The 21,303-nt window shown below is 39.4% G+C and overlaps 1 protein-coding gene across 1 annotated transcript; it reads left to right on the top strand.

Moving 5' to 3' along the window:
* Positions 1–1,719: 1,719 nt before the first annotated feature.
* On the top strand, positions 1,720–20,853 carry BLOC1S5 (biogenesis of lysosomal organelles complex 1 subunit 5). The gene is made up of 5 exons (XM_055705355.1): positions 1,720–1,899; positions 3,080–3,162; positions 5,376–5,505; positions 9,669–9,727; positions 18,751–20,853. The coding sequence occupies exons 1-5, from the start codon at positions 1,788–1,790 to the stop codon at positions 18,928–18,930; spliced, it is 564 nt and encodes a 187-aa protein (XP_055561330.1). The 5' UTR covers positions 1,720–1,787; the 3' UTR covers positions 18,931–20,853.
* Positions 20,854–21,303: the final 450 nt, after the last annotated feature.

The raw sequence follows: 21,303 nt of genomic DNA, 5'->3' as shown, positions 1-21,303 counted from the left end.
GAGGGGAGATGGTTTCAGGATAGTAGTCCTAGAAACCGATGCACTTACCTGTCGGAATTTGCCCTTGTTGCAGGCCCTTAATTCCAAATCTGACATTATTCATGATGTAAAAAAATCTTTCCTAGAAATGCAGTAGTTACAAACCCCCTTAACTACAGGATTTCTTCCTTAGCAAATAAAAAGATAGCTGGAGCGTAGGGCTTAGAGAAATAACTTTTCTCAGAGAAAGACTAGGAAAGGATGGCAGCTAGACCAGAAAGGGATAAAATTAACATTTGAATAATTCTACTCCTAATTATTAGTGACCATCAAGTTAGCTGGACTGTCCTACAGACATTATTAATGGATGAGCACTAGCTAGTTTACTGGTGATTGTTAACCCCTTACATGCTTTGGATCAAAGTAGAAAAATATAAATACTACTCCATAGGTTGCAAGAGGTGGTTACTTTTTTTTGGAGGGGGGAGGTGGGAGAAGATACGTGAAAGGGAATGGTATTTTTTAATAACTGTTCTTTTCTCTGCTAATGGCCTATTTAATGTAGTATTGGCAGACTATGTAGCAATGAAGGAGTGAAAAACATATTTTTACTGAATTTAATAATAATGTTAATTGAAGTATTGAACACTTCCCAATGAAAGATTCATTTTATTAAGCAGATCCTAATCATATTTTGACTGATTTTGGAGGAGATTTTCAACCAAACCAATTCACTCGTTTTTAAAGTTGAGTTTAGAAGATTATATATATTGTCCAAAAAATATTATCGTGATTTCAGTGAGCAGTTTCTGGGCTTTGATGATGGGCCACAGAATTTTAATAAAAGGATCATTGTTTGTGTCAGTTGTAATAGCTTCACACAGTAAAAAAAGTATTATTTTTTTTTCCCTCAGCCAAGCAATTGCTCCTAGTTATAAAAGCTGTGTGGAGTAGACAATGGGCAGGATTAATTACTGACAAAGAAATCTATAGTACACCTGTTTTCTACTAATAAACTAGTAATTGTTCCAGCCAAACTGGCTCCTTTCAGGTATTCCAGGTCAGGACAGCGAAGGCTGCAGTGGAATTTGTGGTCCTGTTCTTCCTTCGTTGACCATACGGAGACTAGTGCAGCATGATATGTATAGTAAATGAAAAAGATGTTAAAAAAATAAATAAATCAAACCAAACCAAACTGTAGGTGCAATGACCTAAACAGGATCAAAGTTGTTCTAAAAGTTACCCAGTTCACATTGCATGAGAAAAAGTCCTGTATAAAAATACTGCAATTTATAAAGGGGACAGTATATTGGAAACATCTGAACACTCCCAAATGGTTTCAAAAGAAATGTGTAGGTATTTTATGTAATTTTTCCTTCTTTTGTATAATTGCAAAATACAGTGCTGCTCTTCATTTGTGTAGCCCACGTGCCCAACAGTCGTTAGGCGCTTTCGCAGTGCCCAGAAGCAAACAGCTTTATCCGAATGCGCCACCTGAAACCAACCGCCACGCCAGCCCGGGGGGGGGGGGGGGGGGCGGGATTTTCGTGGGGGTCGGTCGGTTTGTGCCCGGCGGCGCAAGGTGCGGGGCCCGGAGGAGCCCACGCGTGGGGCCCTGCGCTGGCGCCGGCGCGGAGGGGGTCGGGGCAGGCCGGGCCGCCCGCGTTACCAGAGCAACGGCCGCTGTCGGGGCGCTGAGGCGGCCGGCGCGCGGCGATGACGTCACGCGGAGGCAGCGCGGCGAGGCGGAAGCTGAGCGGGCGGGGAAGGGCCGGGCCGCCCGGTGGCCGCCGCTGGAGCGGGGCGCCATGAGCGGGGGCGGCCTCGCGTCCCCCGGCCGGAGCGGGGCGGCCCCGCTGCCCAGCGAGAGGAAGCGGGAGGCGCTGGCCGCCGGCTCCCCCATTCAGCCCATCATAAAGGGTGAGGAGCGGGGCCGCCCCGGTACTGGGCCCCGGTGGCAGTGGAGGCCGCCGTGCGCGGCGCGGGGCAACGGGCCTGGAGGAGGCGCGGCCTAGCGGCGGGCGGCGCTGACAGGTCCCGCGGCCCCTGCCCAAGCCCCCTGCCCAGGCCCCCCGGGCCTCCGCGTTCGAGGCGGTGGAGCCAGGGCCGGGGAGGCTGTAGTGGCGCTGGGCTGGCTGCCTGGCTGTGCCCGGGGAGCCCGGGCTGCCCCCAGCCCCCGCCGCTGGCGTTGAGCTTCCTGGGGAGCTCCTTGCTTTTGTCTCGGTTCACCCCGCGCACCCGCGGTTTGCTCTCGGTGATCTGTACGTAGAAGCGTTTGAACTTGGGAGCGTTTCAGCCTGTGCTTTATTTGCTGTAATCGTGTCGTTTCCCCAGGTTTGAAATGATCGTTCTGCGCTTTTTTTTTTTTTTTTTGAAGGGGGTGGGAGTCGGGGTGTGAACAGATGCCCGTGGGTGCGGGGGGGGGGGGGGGCTCTGCCATAGACGGGACACTGCCAGTTCACCACCAGTTCCAAGTGCTTGTTGGAACTACCCTGTGTGTCTGCTGAAGTAGTCTATATTTGCTGTGCTGTCAGAGTGCTTTTAAATTGAATGGTGGTTTGCTGGTTATTTTTTTCTGTATGACAGCCAAGCCTATTTTTCATACATATTTATGTTGTAAACACTCTTCTTCAAGACTAACTTTCAAGCCTTTGGCCCTGGTATACAAGAAAATGCTAAGTTTTCCTTCGTAATGAGCTTTCCTTCTGTCTCTTGCTGCAGAAAACTCCCACACCTTAAGCTGCGATTCTCTGTGGAGCTGCAGCGTTTCGTTCTGCTCTTTAACCGTTCTTAACAGTCTGGTGTGGAAGCTGTGCTGAGGCGAAGCAGAACAGGGTGCTGAGAGACAGAGGCAAGCATTCATCTTCACAGAAAGGTGTCTGTGGCGCCTGGGGTACTGATTCATTGCCTTTCATCTAAGTTGATTGTTTGCAGAATAGATAGGATAGCCAACAAATATTATTCTGGTGCTCTCATGATTTTGTATGTATTTGGTGAGCAGTAGTCCTTCTTGCATTAAAGTATGGTGTGTGGTGCCTTGCCTTCTGTACCATGGAGTGTGAGAGAAAAACTAAAAATCTGACTTTCATTAATCTTCTAGATGTTGGGGAAATCTATTCAAGACTACTGGATCACAGACCAGTAATTCAGGGAGAAATACGTTACTTTGTTAAAGAATTTGAAGTAAGTATTGGTATCTTACTGGGTGCTGTAATCTTCAGAGTATGAGACTTTAAACAGTTCTATCATCTTTTTAGAGATTACAATCTGCATGTAATTTTCTTCAGAAAGACTTCACATATATATCTTGCCCAAAATAATTTAAAACATCTACAGTATACGTCTGAATCTTTAGTAAGTGAAGCAGTAATTTAGGTCTTCGGAAGTAAAAAGTTTTGAAAGGGGCATAAATATTTTTCCTGCAAAAGACTGGCAGGAATATTGATGTAGAAGAATGGTGTAGTTCTGAAATCTTAGAGAAGTCTAGCTGGTTCAAGGGAAATACTGTTGGCCAGTACGGGTTTACATCTGATTAAGAAACTGCATTGTGCCTCAGCTGGATTCAGCCAGCACAGTTGTAATTTAATTTTGCTTTAATTTTTGTTCCATGAAAGAAAGTAATATTACTGGAAGAGAGGAGCAATAGTTTATGCAAAGTGAGAAAATGATTAAAAATTGAATGAAATGTTATCTGAATGGCTGCAAATAAGGCTAAAGCACTGAAGTGTTTATATTCAACTTTCTTGGAAAGTGTGACAGGGCTTCCACACGGTGGCAGCAAAAATTTAGAAAAGTAGATTCTTGTGTCAACAAAAATCTATTTCTGAGTAGATTTTCTTTCTTACAGAACATGGAATTTAAAATCTTAAAATACAGTTATACCTCAAAGTTCCAGTATGCAGAGCTGATGTTTTTTAAAATTACATTTATATGTCCTCCCTCACGCACACACGCACCAGTTGTAGCTAATATTTCAAGCAGGTCTAATTTGTTTATATACTGCTTTAGCAAAAGACATATGTGAACTGAACTCTCATCAGATCTGTATTATATGGACCGGAGAGTCATAAGGAATGATTTCTTTTCTTTGCCTTCCTAAGTTGTAGGATACTGTAAATGTTTTTATATGGCTTTTTACAGGAAGGAAAATTTTAAACTCAATTACAAAATTAGAACTCATATCATTATAATATATTTCTCTCACTGCACCTGAAGTCCTGTTCCGTTTCTTAGGCAAATTTCATGTATTCTTAGATCTTTTCCTGAAATTTAATTTCTGGTTTATACTTCTAGGGGGAGAAATAACAAAACAGGATTATTTATATTTTTGCAACTTAGAATTCCTTCCAAAATTACACTTGTTTCTCACATTGAGATATCAGGTATTTTTTTGGTTGTAGTGGGACATACACATCTAGTGTGTAAAGAATGTAGATTTGCATTCAGGAAGTCTGGAGCCTGTTTAATTGAACAGTTTTACTTGTCTGTGCTTTCATTTCTGAAGTTTTAAAATGGGCATGGTGATCCAGTTGCCTACTTCATGTGTTGTAGTATGTTTTTTGTTATCTAGAATTGCTTTATGATTTGCAGCTTTCAGTACAGGAATGTTTGTGTGCAACTCTACTCATAACTCGGAAGAGGCGGGTAAAAGTAGGAACAAGGCAGGCAGGAGCCTGGAGCAGATTTCAGAATCCTTTTCATTGTCTAAAGGAAAATGCAGGTGAAATTCACAGTGGAGGTCGTGCTGTGGCTTCAGAAAAATAGATTTTTTGGTGGGGTGTTCTGATGGGTTTTTTTCATGTAAACCATAAAGCAAGAGCTTGTTCTTCTTGTAATTAATCACGATCAGCAGTGAGCCAGAAGAAGGGCTGCCTCTTTAGTCAGCTGTGTTATTTTTTTTTTAGTCTTGACTTCATTGCTTTACTTAAGTAAAAATAATTTTACTTGAATTGTTTTAACGTCATACCATGATAAATCTGGAAGGTCAGACATTAAGCAAGCAGAATCCGTGCTGTGTTATTTCTCTGTAACAACTGAGTTATAAAAATTAGATGCTATTAAGCTCTGTTTCTCTCTGTTGTTTCTGATGTGCTGTAAATAATATATACAAAGCAACACATTTTTGCACACCATGTTTTCCTAAATAAATGCTAACTTTTCTTACAAGTGTCATTCAAAGTATTCCTTATTTTAGTGTGAAGAATGGAGTATTACTCTTTTTTTTTTTTTTTTTTCCCACAAAACTAATATCAATTGTGTAATAATTGAGTTACACTTTAATAGACAGTGGTATAGTCTTTGAGATAAAGCTATGCATTTATCAATTTGGAAACCATCTTATTTCATGAAGTGGAATTCTTTGTTAGCCACTCATTTTCTTTCAATTCTTCTGGCAGGAAAAACGCGGCCTCCGAGAACTACGAGTACTCGAAAATCTAAAGAACGCAATCTTTGAAACGAATGAACATGTTCTTCCTAAGTGTGAGCAAGCAATGAATGACAATTTGAATGAAGTATTCAAGAGATGTAAGCACGTTGCTTCTTATTTCCCTTATAGCATCATTTTAAGGAATAATTTAAATAGTTTGGATTGAAAATATGATTTGTAGAAAAATTACCACCCTTGGATAAATTTTTGACCATTTAGGTGCTTTGTTCTCATTTCTGTGAAAGTTTGAAAGGGAAAGAACAGGCACGTTTTTTGGTATTTATTGGTCCAGCCACCACAGCTCTTGCTAAGGTTATGTTAAAGCTTTTCAATGATTTAAGAAGAAACTATTTCAGTTTAGTCTTTTGCTGCTTGGAAACAGGATACTGCTCCAAGCTGGCTAAAGCCATCGACAAAATTTCAGTTTTCTGATTTGTTGAAAGCATGCTGTGGTGTGACCTTCAAGTTTCTTAATTTTTCCTGTGGGAGAGCATAATACTGCCCCCATGATTTAAAACAAAACTTGCTGCTACATAGCTATGAAATGTGCTGCAATTGTTATCTTTAGTCATAAGTAGGGTAGTAGTGGTAGTAGTAATTGTTGTGTGCTAGTCCTGGTGTCATCATGATAACCCTCTATTCTTTTAATTGCTTGGATTATAAAAGAAAGTTTAAAAATTGTTGTGCTAATTTTTCAGTATTTTTTTTTCTTACACATTCAGCAGGATAGCTTCTCAAAAAGATATTTTAAGGAGTGTGGTTATATAGCTTTAGCTGCCAGATTTATGCAGTTGAGATATGCCAGTGTGGGTTTTGTTATATTTTATGTATAGTGTGTTGTATAACCATTTAATTTCATATAATTTATACAGCATCTGTCTGACATATTCAGAATAAGAAATGGTAGGTGATGCGATACACTTAACGGTTGCAGAAAAATCTTTGAAACTTAAAATCATTTCATGCAAATAAGGCATGTGTTCTGATACCTTCTAAATAGAGTGAACCTTTGCTATTACTCCCTGAATTTGTAATTGTCACCTGTGCAGTACATCATTAGTGTTAGAATCACAGAATGGTCGAGGCGGGAAGGAACCTCTGGAGGTCATTTTGCCAACCTCCCTGCTCAAGCAGGGGCAGCTAGAGTCAGTTGTCCAGGCTGTGTCCAGTTGGGTTTTGAATATCTTTACCGATGAGCTTCCACAGCTTTTCTGGGCAATGTGTATTTGACCACCCTCACAGGAGAAAAGTTTTCCTGTGTTTAGGTGGAATCTTGTGTTTCAGTTGGTGCCCACTGCCCCTTGTCCTGGCAACGAGCACTGTAAGAGAGGAGTCTGGCTCCCTCATCTTCATTCCCATCAAGCAGATATTTATTCACATTAATGAGATCCCCCCAGGCGTTCTTTCCTCCAGACTGAACAGTCCCAGCTCTCTCAGCTTTTCTTCATATGGAAGATGCTCCAGTCCCTTAATCGGATTTGTGGCCATGCACTGGTCTTGCTTCCAGAAGTCCATTTCTTTTGTTTACTGGGAAACCTGGAAGTGGACAAACTACTACAGGTGCAGCCTGTGTTGCTGGACCTATTGCTGCCTGGGATTATTTCTCCCCACGTGCAGGACTTGTCATTTCCCTGTGTTGAACTTGGTAAGACTTCCCTCACCCCAACTTCCAGTTGCTCAGGGTCCCTCTGAATGGCGGCACAACCGTGTAGTCTTTCAGCCACTCCTCCTGGTTTTGTATCATCTGCAAACTTGCTGAGGGTGCACTTCGCTCCAGCATCTGGGTCACTAATGAAGATGTTAAACAGTATTGGCTGCAGTGCTGACCCTTGAGGTAAACCAGCAGTGACTTGCCTCCAACTTGACTCCACGCTGCTGATCGCAGACTCTAGACTTGGCTTTTCAGCCAGTTCTCAATCCACCTCACCTGTCCACTTATCTAACCTGTGCTTTGTTTAGTTTGTCTATGAGGATGTTAGGGGAGACAGCTTCAAAAGCCTTGCTGAAGCCGCTTTTCCCCCATCCACCCAGCTAGTTGCTGCATTATAGAAGGCTGTTAGGTTGGTTGAGTATGATTTCCCATTCCTAAATCCATGCTGACTACTCCCAGTTACCTTCTTGTTCTTCATGTGTCTAGAAATGCTTCCAGGACTTTTTTCCATCACCTTTCCTGAGATTGAGGGGAGGCTGACTGGTCAGTAGTTCTCTGGCCCTTCCTTCTTACCCTTGAAGATAGGAGTCCAGTCTTCAGGAACCTCTTGCAGTCACAGTGACCTTTCAAAGAGAGAGAGTGGCCTCACAGTGATGTCAGGCAGCTCCCTCAGCACCCATGGACACAACCTGTCAGGCCCTGTGGAATATGTTAAGACATATTTCCAGTTTGTTTAAGTGCTCCCTAACCTGGTCTTCCTCCATCCTTTCTTCGCTCCAGGCTTTCCCTCTGGTCTCAGGGGCCTGGGATTCCTGAAGGCTGGTCTTCATGCTAAAGGCTAAGGCAAGGAAAGCATTGAGTACCTTGGCCTTTTCCGTGTTCATTGTCACCAGCTCCGCCACCCCCTTCAGCAGAGGGCCTGCATTTTCCCTAGATTTCCTTTTGCACTTTACGTACTTGTAGAATCCTTTCTTGTTGCCCTTTGCATCCTTCACCAGATTCAATTCCAGATCAGCTTTGACTTTCCTAACCCTATCTGCATGATCGGACAGCAGCTCTGTATTCCTCCTGGGTCACCTGCCCCTGCTCCCACCTCCTGTACACTTGCTTTTTAAGTCTGAATTCAGTTAAGAGCTCCTTGGTCATCCACCCCGGCCTCCTGCTGCCTTTGCTTGATCTGCTGCTTGTTGGGCTGGACCTTTCTTGAGCATGGAGGAGGTGATCCTTGAAAAAGGTGCTATGCCCCTTCTGTTACCATCATCCAGACCCTTGATTTGCCTACCCTGTCCCCAACTTCTTTACATCTCGTTTTTTGAGGAATCACTCCCTCACCTGTCATTTCTATTTTAAAGCTGTCCTTATCAGGTTCGCCAGCCTGTTGGCAAAGGTGCTTTTGCTTTGCCTAGTCAGGTACATCCCATCTCTTCCAGGCAGCTTTTGCTGCTCAGAATGGGTCTCATGGATGTAGAAACTGAAACTTTGCTGCCAACACTGACTGTGCAACCAGCTTTTAACCCCAAAGATCCATCAGGTGCCCCTCACCAGGAAGGTTGAGGAGAACACTACACACACTGCCATGCATTTGACCACTGTCCCCAGGTCCCTGTAGTCATTCCTGATATTTCTCAGGTCACCCCTGCAATGCCACTGACATCTATGTGGAAGAGTAGCAGGGTGAATCATCCCAGTCTTAGTCGCCTCTCTACACCATCCTGAATGAGCTCCTGGGCACTGGTGAACCTCCCTAGAGGACAAAACATAGCAAAAGGTGGGGAGCCTCTGTCGCCTGCCATAGGAAGTCTGCTACAACTGTCACTTGCTACTGTCTTCTAATGGTCCTGCGTGGCTCAGGCTCAGCCCCCAGATGCTCCAGGTCATGGTGCTCGCAGCTCCTCATCACCTGTGAGGGCAGTGAATCTGTTCTTTAACTGGGAGCAGGAGCTTGCCTCCTGGTGTGAGAAATCACCAGCATTAAGATGATGATAAGTAAGAAATTTCTCGATACTAGGATATGTTAGTGGGAGAAATGATTGCTTTAGGGAAATTAGTATATTTAATTCTGCATGAAGTATTGAAAACTGCACGGGAATACAGTTCCTGTTTCCATTGAGAAGTTTTCCTGGGCTTAGGCTTACAAGACGAGGCTGGCTCCAGCATGAAGATGTGCTCCATGTAGATTGTTTATACTAAATCACTTTTTACATTTAATGGGGGAAAATAAGAACTAAAAAGAAATCCCGAACTACTAAAACATAGAACTTGGTCACCTGTTACTACTTAATGACTTGAGCATTTTTTTGATGTCTTCTAAGGTGCTGAGTAGTGCACTCTTAGCTCGTCAGCCACGCTGAGTGTGGGCACAAGAGGATCTAGCTGCTTTTCTCTTTTTGGCTTCTGGAACATGCAAGGGTTAAACTTGGTGATAAGTCTACACACAAGTATTCATGTAAAGCATTTTCTGCAAATACTGACAAATCTTTTTCATGCAGAGTCAAGTGGCCCAATGGAATACAATCTTTGACTTGCAACAGCCTCGTGTCTTAAGTCCCTTTCAGGAGAGTTTCTTTGCTTTAGAACCACAGACTGATCTACTGCAATTTGTTATTTCAGTGCAAGCTGCCAACGATATGATGCGTAGACTCCAAGAGAGAGAGCATGAAGAGAGGAAGGTAAAGGATGGATGGATTTTTAAAATGTGATCTAAGTAGGAGTCTTGCGCTTCTACAGCAAGTTTATCTGCCTTCAGTATAGCAAAACTTAAAAGCATATTTTTCTATGCTTTATATACTTGCACTAATACTAAAACTTTTTTTAGGGTCATTTCTGCACTTACAGAACACATACTGCGGTGGCCTATATGTTCGTGACTGCAAGTTAATGTATCACTGGCTCTTCCTACAATCTCCTGATACATGGAAACTTTTTTATTTCCTTTGCTTTATTTTCCCTGCTAGCTCAGACTGTAATATTTGTCACATACAGGGAAAGCTTAAATATGAAAAAAAATGATTTTCTGTGGAACAAAAAACACCTATTAACCTACCAGAATGGAAATGTAAATCTTTCCTAGTTAGCTGAGAACATTGACCATATTATATATATTGCTTGTTGAAAAGGAAGTGTGTTTTTCACTTGTGGATGGGTTATTTAATGAAGGGCTATATTATAGGAACATGCGAATCATTGGAATCTTTTCAGTTGGCTACACTTTGCTCATTTGAAATGCGTATGCTCTGAATCTAAGATTTGGAAAATTATACAAGAAATTAGTTTCATGTTTTCCCACTACTCCTTCATGATTGTGTTCCTGTGTTATCTTTTTACTTGCAAAATGTTATTTATAATCACTTAGTTCAGAAAAACTGAAGACTGCTGTGGCCATCATACAAAACAGGCTGTGCATTGATTTATGTAAGCTGATAGTCGTGTTTTTCTTTCCTTTTTGTAATCAGTGAAGATGGGCAGTCCAGTTGGAGTTGAATACTGGTACTGTGCGAACAGCACACTGTGAAACCCTGACAGAGTTTGCTTGTGTCTAACGCTGGTGTAGATATTGGTAGAGAGGTTAAGCAGGAAATTCTTACACTGCTGCTACTGTTTGTTTGAAGTAGAACTTTTATAAAAAATGTATAACTTATAAAATGAGCACTCAATAAGAATGGTAACTATTCTTTTTAAAAAATTTAGCTGTATGTTTCCACTTTTTTTTTTTTTATGTGTAGTGGAGAAATACTAATATCTATTCAGGATTTGTAGCATTTCTTTAAGCTTGTATAGTAAGACATTTCGGCTTGAAACTTTCCAAATGTGAGTAGTAACTGATAGGGAACTTTTTAAAAATTATAGATAAAAGTTGTTATTGTAGTGCAGCCACTTGAGGAGAAATGCTTTTTCCTTTCCTTTCTGAAATCAGGTGTTCAGAAAAAATAATGGAGTTTTGGAAGAACCTAGTGTCAAGTGATTAGTGTTAGCAGCCCTCAGTGACATTAATTCAATTTCTGCTGAACAGAATGAATTTTATAAAATGGCTTTACTAATTCTCTTTTGTGTAGTTCCTTTCAGCTACTGCTATCAGCCAAGTAACAAAAGCGAAATTATGTTGTCCCTATCACATTCTCACTTAGGGTGTAAAGTAATTTGTGATTACGGGAGTGTCATTGAAAGAGGCACTCGTGGAGTCTCCTGTCTTGTTGAGTAGTCATCCCATCCAGATCTCAGTGCTATTTAGTTGGTAGTTCAAGCTGAGGATTACTTTAAGCTTGTGGGAGAAACTAGAGAAGACTTCAAGAAATTTTGTAAACTTGTTTGTGTGTGCTATATTCTTACTTGTTTTAAATATTTTTATGTAGAAGGGTACAGGTTTCTACTGGAAGCTACCTAACACTTTCCGTTACGCTCTTACCTCTTAACTGCTTGCAGCATGATCTACTATGGTAACATTTCTCAAAGCCTGTGTCTGTCTCAGATGGTGGCGGGTTTGGTTTGGGCTTTTTTGAAGTGGTTTTATTTGTGTTTTCTAATTTCAGCAAAAATAGCCCAGGTAATAGCAAAAACAAAGTTTACTGAAAACTCTGATGTTCTTACAAATGTTAGTTTTTTGCATAACCAATGACAGTAAAGTATAGAAATAAACAGAACTGACTCATGTGAGTCAGTACTGTGTACAAGATGGCTTTACTATTTTTCAAGTTCAAGCAGTGTGCACTATTGAGTGAAAAAAGGGTTTCGTAATCAGATTTTTTTTCCAAATAACTGATGTCTGAACATAGGTGTTGATATAAAAGGCATATGAAAGGTATAACTGCCAAAATGTATAAATTTACTAACACGTCAAAGGGAATTCCCGGAACAGGAATGAATACAGCAGCAACTATATTTGTAATTTAGAGAAGCTTTGGTTTATATCTAAGGCAAATTACAAGACTAGCTCAAAACTATTCTCAAGTTTTTATGTGAACCTGAAAGCTGAAAATCTTCCAAATTTAGTGATGTCTAAATATCTTAGTTAAAAAATTACTCATAAAAGTAGTAGGCATTGTTACAAACATAGAACAGATCCTAAGCTTAGTCTGAGTTTCCCAAACCCTTGTATTTGTGAAGTTATACTGAAAGACAGAAATTTAGGCTAAGTATTTAGGTTACATGTGAAAAGTGAAGTTTTAACAGCTTGCCATGGCTTATGTTCTTTTCGGCGACTCAAGGAACTTCTACCAGTACAGCTGAAATATTGTTTGGAGAAGAGGAGTTGCTGAAAGAATGGATAACTAGCAATAAAAGACAGGAAAAAGCTGCATCCGTGTGGTCTGGAGCTGGAAGATTTATAGGAGGCTAGAGCTGGAGTTCTAAGAGTGTTTGAGGGTGAGAAGATGATTCTGTGATGAAGGAAACAAAATACTCTACCCAGATTTTTCCAAATTAACAGCCACGGAGAAATACCATTTGTACAACTTCGTAGACCTTTTCAGGTGGGGTAAAAAAGTGTTTTCTGTGCAGTAGATGATAGTAAGTGCCAGTCAGTAATACAGATTGTAAACTGCTAAAGTATAATGTGCTGTTGCTGACAGTTAAACGATTTTTTGGTTCAAATAGAAATCTACAGCATGGTAGGAAATGTTTTATGCATTAGACAACGCAGCATTAGAGTTTGTGGCAAATTATTGAGACTTTTTTTTTTCGGTTCCTGGTTAAATATTGTACGTATACCATACAATATCATGAATTACCTAAGGCTTCTTCTTGCCTCAGGTACACCTGTCTGCATGCTTTAGTTCATACTGCAATTTTCCCACATTACAAAGGTCAGGAGGTTTTACCGAAGAACAAAATGTGTTGTTCTGAAGTCTGAATACAGTATCATAGTATTGGCTTCTGTCTTGTTATCATGCCCTGGTTTATCTATACAATTAAATACCAAAACAACTTTGTAGACACTTCTTGACTGGTTGAGGAGAACAGTGAAAACTTACATGTTTTCTGAAGTGGCTGTGTTGGGTTTATTAGGTGCTGTTTTCTAATTTATAATTGTCTGACTAAAGGGACTTGTGGTTTGTTTTTTTTCTTGGGAGTTTAGAGTACAGTTATCTTACAGATTTGTTTGTTTTAGCAGTCATTTAAAATGACAAAAGGTAGGAATTAAAATCAGACTATACTCTGGACAGTTCTATTAAAGTATACTGATTTTCATGTTTGCATGTGCTTTTCTTTGTGAGATTTTTGGTTTACAAATTAGTTTCTCCAGTTGGCAGCCCTGGAAACAAAAGAATGAAACCTAAAAGCAAAAGTGTCTGTTTCTGGGGTTTTAATCATTACCAGCAATCCAAAATTTGTAACTAGAAGTTTTCAGTAATTTGGGAATTCTGCAAGTATTTCATTTGAAGTGTCTTGCTGACTGTGCATGGGCCAGAATTTATTTCAATTTATCTTCTGCGTAGTTGGGTTGGTCTTGCAATGTTAGAAGTTTAAAAATAATTAACACTGAATTACTACTCTTCCAAACTTTTTTGAAAAATGATTACTTTCTCATGCAACTGTACCTGCATTTTCAAACATGCGGGCATCTTTTCCTTCTTAATGACAGGAAAAAGTACAAATTTTAACAGAAGTTACTTATCACTACTGCAAGTGCTTTCTGGACTTCGCTGGGTGTGTATCAGTTCTGTAGTCCTTTGAGACAGCTGACTAAAAAAGCATGTGAGAATAATAAACTGTTCTGAATATTCAAGATCGTAATTGACATTAGTTATCTAGAACTTTATTATTCGATGTATAAAGGAACTGGAAATAGGTCTCCACCATCAGGGTAAATGCCATAAGCGAAAGTTTTTCAGTTCTTTCTCTTCACTCTACACAGGAAATATATCAGGTTAGGGAAACTGTAGAGATTGATCCTGGAATATTCTGTAGCTCTTTAATACCAAGACTGTCTTGTGAGTTGTGATACGTGAATTAGATTTTATTTTTTTTTTAGTAAAAAGGTATTTTATTGTACATACATCTCTTAACATCTCAAAACATCGACCACTCTGCATATAGCCAGCTTTTTTACCTTGTATGTACAAATTACAGTTTTAGAGGACTGATAATTCATTAAAACATACTTATTAAGAGTAAATTTTGTTGGTGGGATTTTTTGTTTGGGTTATTTTAGTGATTTTGTTTTAAACCTAAATCACTGAGACACAGTAACATGTTTGAGGTTGCTCAGAACGCTATTAAACATTTCCTGAATACAAAATTTCCGAGAACATGCAAAAGCTGGCGTGTGAACTACTAACAGTTATTGTAGTCATGACAACTTGTTCTTAACCTACTGGAGTTCTGTGTGTATCAGCATCACTGAGGTGATACAGTTCTCTAGTGGTTGATTGTTGTTCTTACCATTGTCATAACTTGTGTCAGCAAGCTACAGGAGATGCCTAGAGCCTTAACTCTTTGCGTCAATTTTCAGTTCACATTTAGGAAGAGAAGGTATGTATTTCAAAGATTGCTCCTGTCAAATTATGTTCATATGCTCTTTTCCACTCGGCGTGAGATTAAATGTGTAATGAATTAACATTTCCTTAGTAGGGATCCTGGCACTTGAGACAACAGAACCAATTTGTATTAATATTTAAATTGATTGAGGTTATTTCTTCAGTTTTAAAGTCATCAGACTTTGAGGAGTGAGAAATGTAACATGACATTGGAAAGCTTCCTAAATAACAAATTGATGGAAAAGAACCTGAAGTTCTGTCACCTTAAAGTGAAGATGATCTTTTCCTCACCTTTATGAAATTGCCCTGGAAATTAATTTGCCAGACGCACTGTCAAATTCTATGCATATTGTTTTCTGTAAAACAAACTTTTTGCAAATCTCTAAATTTGAAGATTATTAATTGATAGTATAAAATACACTCAGTATTGTCTCTACAGATCCCTAATATATGTAATTATGCTGACTGTTGGAAACTGTTTGCTTTTTGAGAGTGACTTTTGAGTTGAGAAGTACAAATCCATGCCAAGATGTCTATACATTTAGAAAAACTTGGTATTTTAAAGATTCTTTATGACTGCCAATAGCATACTTAACAAGAGAGGTTGTTTATCTACCTATATGGACTTCTGTGCTTTCTAGCTGTGCTACAGCTGCAGCTACAATTAGGGCACAATATTTTTTGCATAGTGTCTTGATTTAATTAGTTTTTCCTCCTAAGCGTTACGGTCATTTGAATAAAGCAGTGAAGTTAGTAGCCCTGGATATGAAGAGGATGTGGTAGGAGTTGGGAAGTACAATACAGGGCAAACCTGAAGGGGTCTTGCAAAAGTCACCTTCCTGTGCTGAGAAACTGAATCTTCTTGTGGCTGGAGAGCTAGATGTCGATGTCTTGTGTGGGAGCCTGGGTTCTCAAGAGACTGTTAGCCGTGTTCTGCTGGGTGAGGCTGTACCACGGTAGTAGCTGTTAAGAGACAGCAGAGAAGACTCGGATAAGGGAAGCCTTTTAGTGCCTTAGCTCCAGGGTTGGTGTCTTTTGCAGGAGGTGCTGCAGTTGGATGTGGGCATAGGAGGAACCTGTCTTTGGTCAGGATTTCTCTCTCACACTGTTCTGTGATGCCTAACGAGACTGAAGTGCTCATTGAAGCTTATCCCACAGCTGCAGCATTCATAGGTCTCTCCTGCGTGGATTCTTTAACTTCTAATGAGAAGCAAGTTTACACTGCAACATAGGCTTTGGTTGAAAGATCTGTATCCTAAGGCACACATCCATTATGAATCACACTCTGTTGGTTTTGCTCTTCACACAGCTATTCCTCTGGTAGGAATAGAAATACTGGTTTCACGATTGACTCACACACACAAACAGATCCACTCAGCGGCTTTAAGTGTTTGTTTAAGTGTTTAAGTGGTTTGGAGGTGCTGCTGAGAATAGTTGGGTTTGAGTTTGTTTTCTAGGAAGGCAGGCTGCAGTGCCCAAGGTGTGCGCTGGGCTGCTACAGTGGGGTTTTCCAAATTGTTACCAGGGTGGGAGAGTGAAAACAGTGTTTATGTCCCCGGTGTCTTTTCCTTGGTATTTCTTGTCATTCTTACTTGCTTGTTCTAGAATATCTTATTATTTATTTTCTATTTTCTAAAGTGTTTGTTTAGTCTTATCTGCTACTTTTTACTTTGTTAAAGGTGTAAATTGCAATTACACAGTTACATTTTTTCCCAACATCAATCTTACTCTATAAAATCAGTTACTATTTCAGTGGAATGCTGCTCGCTTTTATATATTTAAAGAATAAGCACTTAAAGCGATTACTTCTCAGTACTCAACTGTTTAAATTTTTATTTAGGCATAGATTAGGCAACGTACATAGCCTGGCTGCTAATATCCCTTTATTTCATAATGTCACTTCTGTGCCAGAACAAGCTAAAGACTGACTGAGCAGGGGAAGGCGAGAAGTATTTTGGGAAAAAGGAGTTAGACCACAAACTTTTGGTAGACTAAACTTCACTATCTCATGTTCTAGAAATGTCTTTGTTTTACTAGGTAAATCATTTTATGTCCTTTGATAGAAATGGTGCAGTGGAAGATGAAAGTAGAAAGTAGCAACATGACTTTTATGTTACTTGCAAACTATTTATGTTGTGAGGAGCATGGGTTAGTCTCACTGAAGTGCGGTTTGGGTAGGTGCTGTGTAATCCTGTCAACGAGTGTGTGGTGCACCACCAGTTACAAAACCTGTGGAATGAACTAGTGTACTAGTCAAGGCACCAGTATACACTGGTGTATTTTGTTAGTGGCTAGTGCTGCATCTGTTGCAAACAAAATGGATCTTGGCATAATGTTGTTACGATGTGTATAAATGCTGCATGGCAAAAATAATGTATTTAACCCATGATGCCTGGTCTTGAAGAACAATGCATAGAGTGTGTGAAATACATAAATGGGTTTCCGTTACCTTTAGTTGTCAAAAACGCCAGATGTCTCTTAAAGCTGTACGGTAGTATTTATTCCTGCACAGAAGTGCTGTAACATAGAAAATAGTTATTGCTGATAAATTAAAAAGGAAGTGGAAGAAAAAGGATGAATCCTCTCTTTTGCTGGAAGATGGAACAAATGTAAGAACAACTGCCTAGATTTATTGTAACTTCAGCATCTATAATATAAGGAGGCCAGACTGTTAATACTGTATGCAAGCAATCCACATAAGTATATCTCATGTTGACATGCATATTGAATGTGTATATGATCCCTGTTTCTAGGTAGTTAGAATTTATTTATTTTTTATTTGGGGTTTTGGTTTTGTGGTTTTTTTCCTGAAGATAAGAGGGTGAAAAGAGTCAGACTTACCAGAAGCCAAGCAATATGAAAGTATGAGGGGGAAAAATAACTTATTTGTAAAGGAAGACATCAATCACAGTGAGAGGTAGCTGGCCAAAGCAGAAACACTAACTGCCAGTTTCAAAACATTGAATATCTATGTTATTATATTCTATTTCACTCTTTCCTTTTTGTATTAGAGGCTTTTCGTCAAGACTGGTACCTAATTACTATGCTGAACCTAAGCATTGTGGTAAAATAGAAAGGTGGTTTGTTTCTCACTTGAAAAATGTATTCAGGAATGTAGAAAATACTTTTGTTTCAACAAATGAGACATTCAAGGGGAAAGTAGCAAATGTAAAAGAAGAGAAGCAATATGTTGACGGATTGGCTGACGTATAATTTATAGTTTTGTTAGCCATTGTAATTTGCTGTGAAACATAGAAGCATTCTGTTTACAGGTATTTGACATAAAATCTCAAATGTTGTCTTGAGTGTTGATCCTTTAATCTCTGGTAATGCAGATGTACCTAAATAATAGACATACATAACTCTAAAATTTTGTCTAGCACTCACAGATATGAAATATAGTGGGGCTACTGATTTCCTTATAACTCAGATACGGTAATGCTTCAAGTGCATTTTTAATCTGTAGCCTTTATATAACATAGGCCTGGCCATACTTGCTGTACTAGATGCAGATTGTCAGGTCTTTTAAGACCACTTAATCAAAAATTAGCTTTATTGTATTTAAATTATTTCTCTTTGGGATACTTTAAGAACAGTGGACTCCCTGAGTCTTGTCTGTGTCAGTAGGCAGCTTCTTTCTGTGTGAACACAAGAAAAGGGGAAAAATTAAAAAAAAAAAAGAAAAAAGGAAAGCGGTGTCCATGTGCTGGTTGGGGTGGGTTTCTTTCACCATAACTAAGGGGCTAAAACCGTTGAATACTATGTTCCCAAAAGCAGAAGCTCATTTTAAAAGAAAATTTAAAGATAATACTGATCTATATCTGCTGCTTACAGTGCTTCTGACATTGTCAGTAATCAGAGGAGCAAATAATGCAACAAGTGTGATCTTTAGAAGCTAACAGAAGCGAACTAGGGGAACTAGTAGCTTTAATGTGTCTTTCGGTTTATTTATTTAATTATTTTTCACCAGACTAGCATAGAAAAGCTGTTGTTGCTAATACTGTCACATTAATAGTACCACAGACTTTTTATTATTTGTTTTGGATTGACTATACTTTATTAAAATAAACTTTTTCTTTCTAGTTTCACCTTTTTGCTAGTTTCACTGTACTGAAGTAAAAGTGCAGTTTCTCTGACACTTCAGCATTATGTAGCTCTCCTTAAACCCTTCATTTTAATATGGAAATGGTTGTTAAAACTTCGTATTTTCCTCCTGTCAGCTTCAGGCGGACAAGCTGATGGCTCGTGAAGAGAAGCACATAGCCCACTGGGAGGAATTCATGAAAGAACAACAAAACAAGCGAGCAGAGGTGGACGAAGAGCACAGAAAAGCTATGGAGCGCCTCAAAGAGCAGTATTCTGAGATGGAGAAGGAACTGGCCAAATATGTTTCTTTTTAAGGCCTTTCTTTTTTAATAATGCTGGGTTTGTGCCAATACTCTGTTGCTTCTGACTTAAATTGAGATTCTTTCGGAAAGCTGAAACACGTAAGAAAAAAGGAGGATTTCCTCTACAGGTTTGGGATGGGAAGGAAAGGTTTGCATACTTTCAGCTTAAGTGCCTATCTATGCCTGTTTTGTTCAGGGCAGGTGGAATGCCAGTATTTCTTCGTTTGTTGGAAAGTGGGACTGGAAATTACATTGCGTGACTACATCAGCTCAGGGAGTTGCAAACTGGAATTCTTTCCCATCTGCAGAGAGTATTGTATCATTTGGGAAAACAGAGACTAATGTAACATTAACTATCCCAGTGTGCAGCCACAGCCCTTTCCCAAAAAGTAGGTGTAATAGGTTCCAGCCCTAGTTCACTGAGAATTCACTGGGAAAACTGCAAATCCTGTTCATAGATTTCAGGAAAACCAACTTGTTTTACAGAATGTTTTACTTTGAAGCTTTAGCAATGAAAGATCTCAACAGAGTTTTAAATCCAGTTGTAATTTTGGGTTCGATGTTCAGTATTACGGAGTAGAGTTGAGATTTAAATGGGTTTTGGTAACGTAAAAATGGATCGGTGAGCTTGGACAACAATTTCTTTTCCCTCCCTGTAAATGTCTCAGGCCTCTGTTTTTAAGCTTTACTGTTCTAAGCAAAGCCAAAACACACTCGAAAGTAATCATGAGAAGCATGTTGATCTTTGTATTAGCTTTGTAGCTAGTACAGTATTTACTTTAAATATTTGACATGCTGTTGGTTTACTTAGGATAAGCTTGTCAGAACTTTATAAAGCCATTGAGGAAAGACATTTCTGTTTCTTTATCAACATAACAAATGAGCAGATTAGTGGTAAAACGCCTCTAGTACTGATCTGCTTTCTTACTAACTGTTACTCTTACGGGGTATGTGAAACTCCTGTTTTGCTTTCTTTTCTTTCTAAACTTGCAGTTAATAGCAGTGTAACTGAAGAAGTTAACTTCATCAGTTCATTAACCGAGCAAAATGCAGCATAGTACCTTAATGAAATTTGCTGCAAGCTAACCATTAGTACAGGAAATATCTTTCCATAATTTAGCTGGTGTCCAATCTGGAATGGAAACAGGTAAAATTAAACAGAATTTACCCTTACCTGTATTGCAACAGTAATACGCCAACAATGGCTGCTTGTGTAAGTTTATGGCTTGGTGTCAAGGCTCCGTTCCTGGCAGCATGTTGATAGTGTGATTAAAGTTAGTAGAGGAGATGGAATAAGTATTTTGAGATTTCTTTCAATAACACTGAATTCCTGCCAAGCTGCTCTGCCCGCTACTGTAGGCCCAACAGCTTCATCAATCATCATCGTGTATCTGGACTGAAAAGGGACTTGCTGACACTGGGGCATGCTGGAATGTTGTTAATTCTCTGTTGTGGATGGAAAAAGTGTAGATGTCTCAAAAGTATCCCACACATGAAAAATAGGAAAGCCTCTTTTAGAACAACACCTATTTGAATAGGAGGTGAACTCTAGTTTTTCAGCTTACGTACCCATGATGTATGTTGTAACTAAGTTCAGGCTTTCGTTTAAAAAGGAAAAATTAGTTCTTGTCTGCCTTTAGAATTGGGTGTGGAATAGTTTTGTTTTGAGCACAGACTGAAAATGGCATCCCTCGTGCCAGATTATTTGATGTGTATCTGCTCAAAGCCCAATATCTTTATACGAAACACATTTAACTGTATACTGAATTCATGTTTATTTTTGCACTGATAATTTTTATTAATATTTAGATATCTAATTAACTGTGCACTGGAGCTGTAGATTTTAGTATTTCGTCACTTTGAGGGCTCTTAAGCAATGATACAAGTGTTGCAAGTTGGATATTCACTGGAAAATAAAGCAGTATTTCAAAAATCTTCTGGGGTGTGTGCCTCCTGATTCGTTGGAAAGCCAAATGCTAACACTGAAAATGCATTTGTCGCTGTTTTAGAATATGGGTGGTTTTATGCTGAAGATCATTTGAAAACACTTTTCTTCATAGTCTGTATCAGCCTGTTGACCCACTCTTGTTCATTTGGGACTATCTGAAAACTATCTGTTGCTGAAATATTTTATTTAGTAATTTTCACTTTTTTATATATATATGTAAGGTTTTGAGGGACTTGAAATGCTTAATAGCATTTGAAGCAACTTGCCAACATTTACAGGAATACCTATTTTTTCTGTCCAAATGTTTAAAAAAAACCAACCAAACAATAAACAAACAATAAAAAACCCACAAATTGATGCATCTAAATTTAATCTCCAAACAGAAAACATCTGACAGGTAAGATTCCCATCTTCAGCAGTTTTTTAGCAAGGCGAGA

The sequence above is a fragment of the Falco cherrug genome, chromosome 3, assembly GCF_023634085.1.
Source record: "Falco cherrug isolate bFalChe1 chromosome 3, bFalChe1.pri, whole genome shotgun sequence".
Lineage (NCBI taxonomy): Eukaryota > Metazoa > Chordata > Aves > Falconiformes > Falconidae > Falco > Falco cherrug.
The sequence above is the reverse complement of the archived record's forward strand: the minus strand, read 5'-3'. Positions and strand labels throughout refer to the sequence as shown.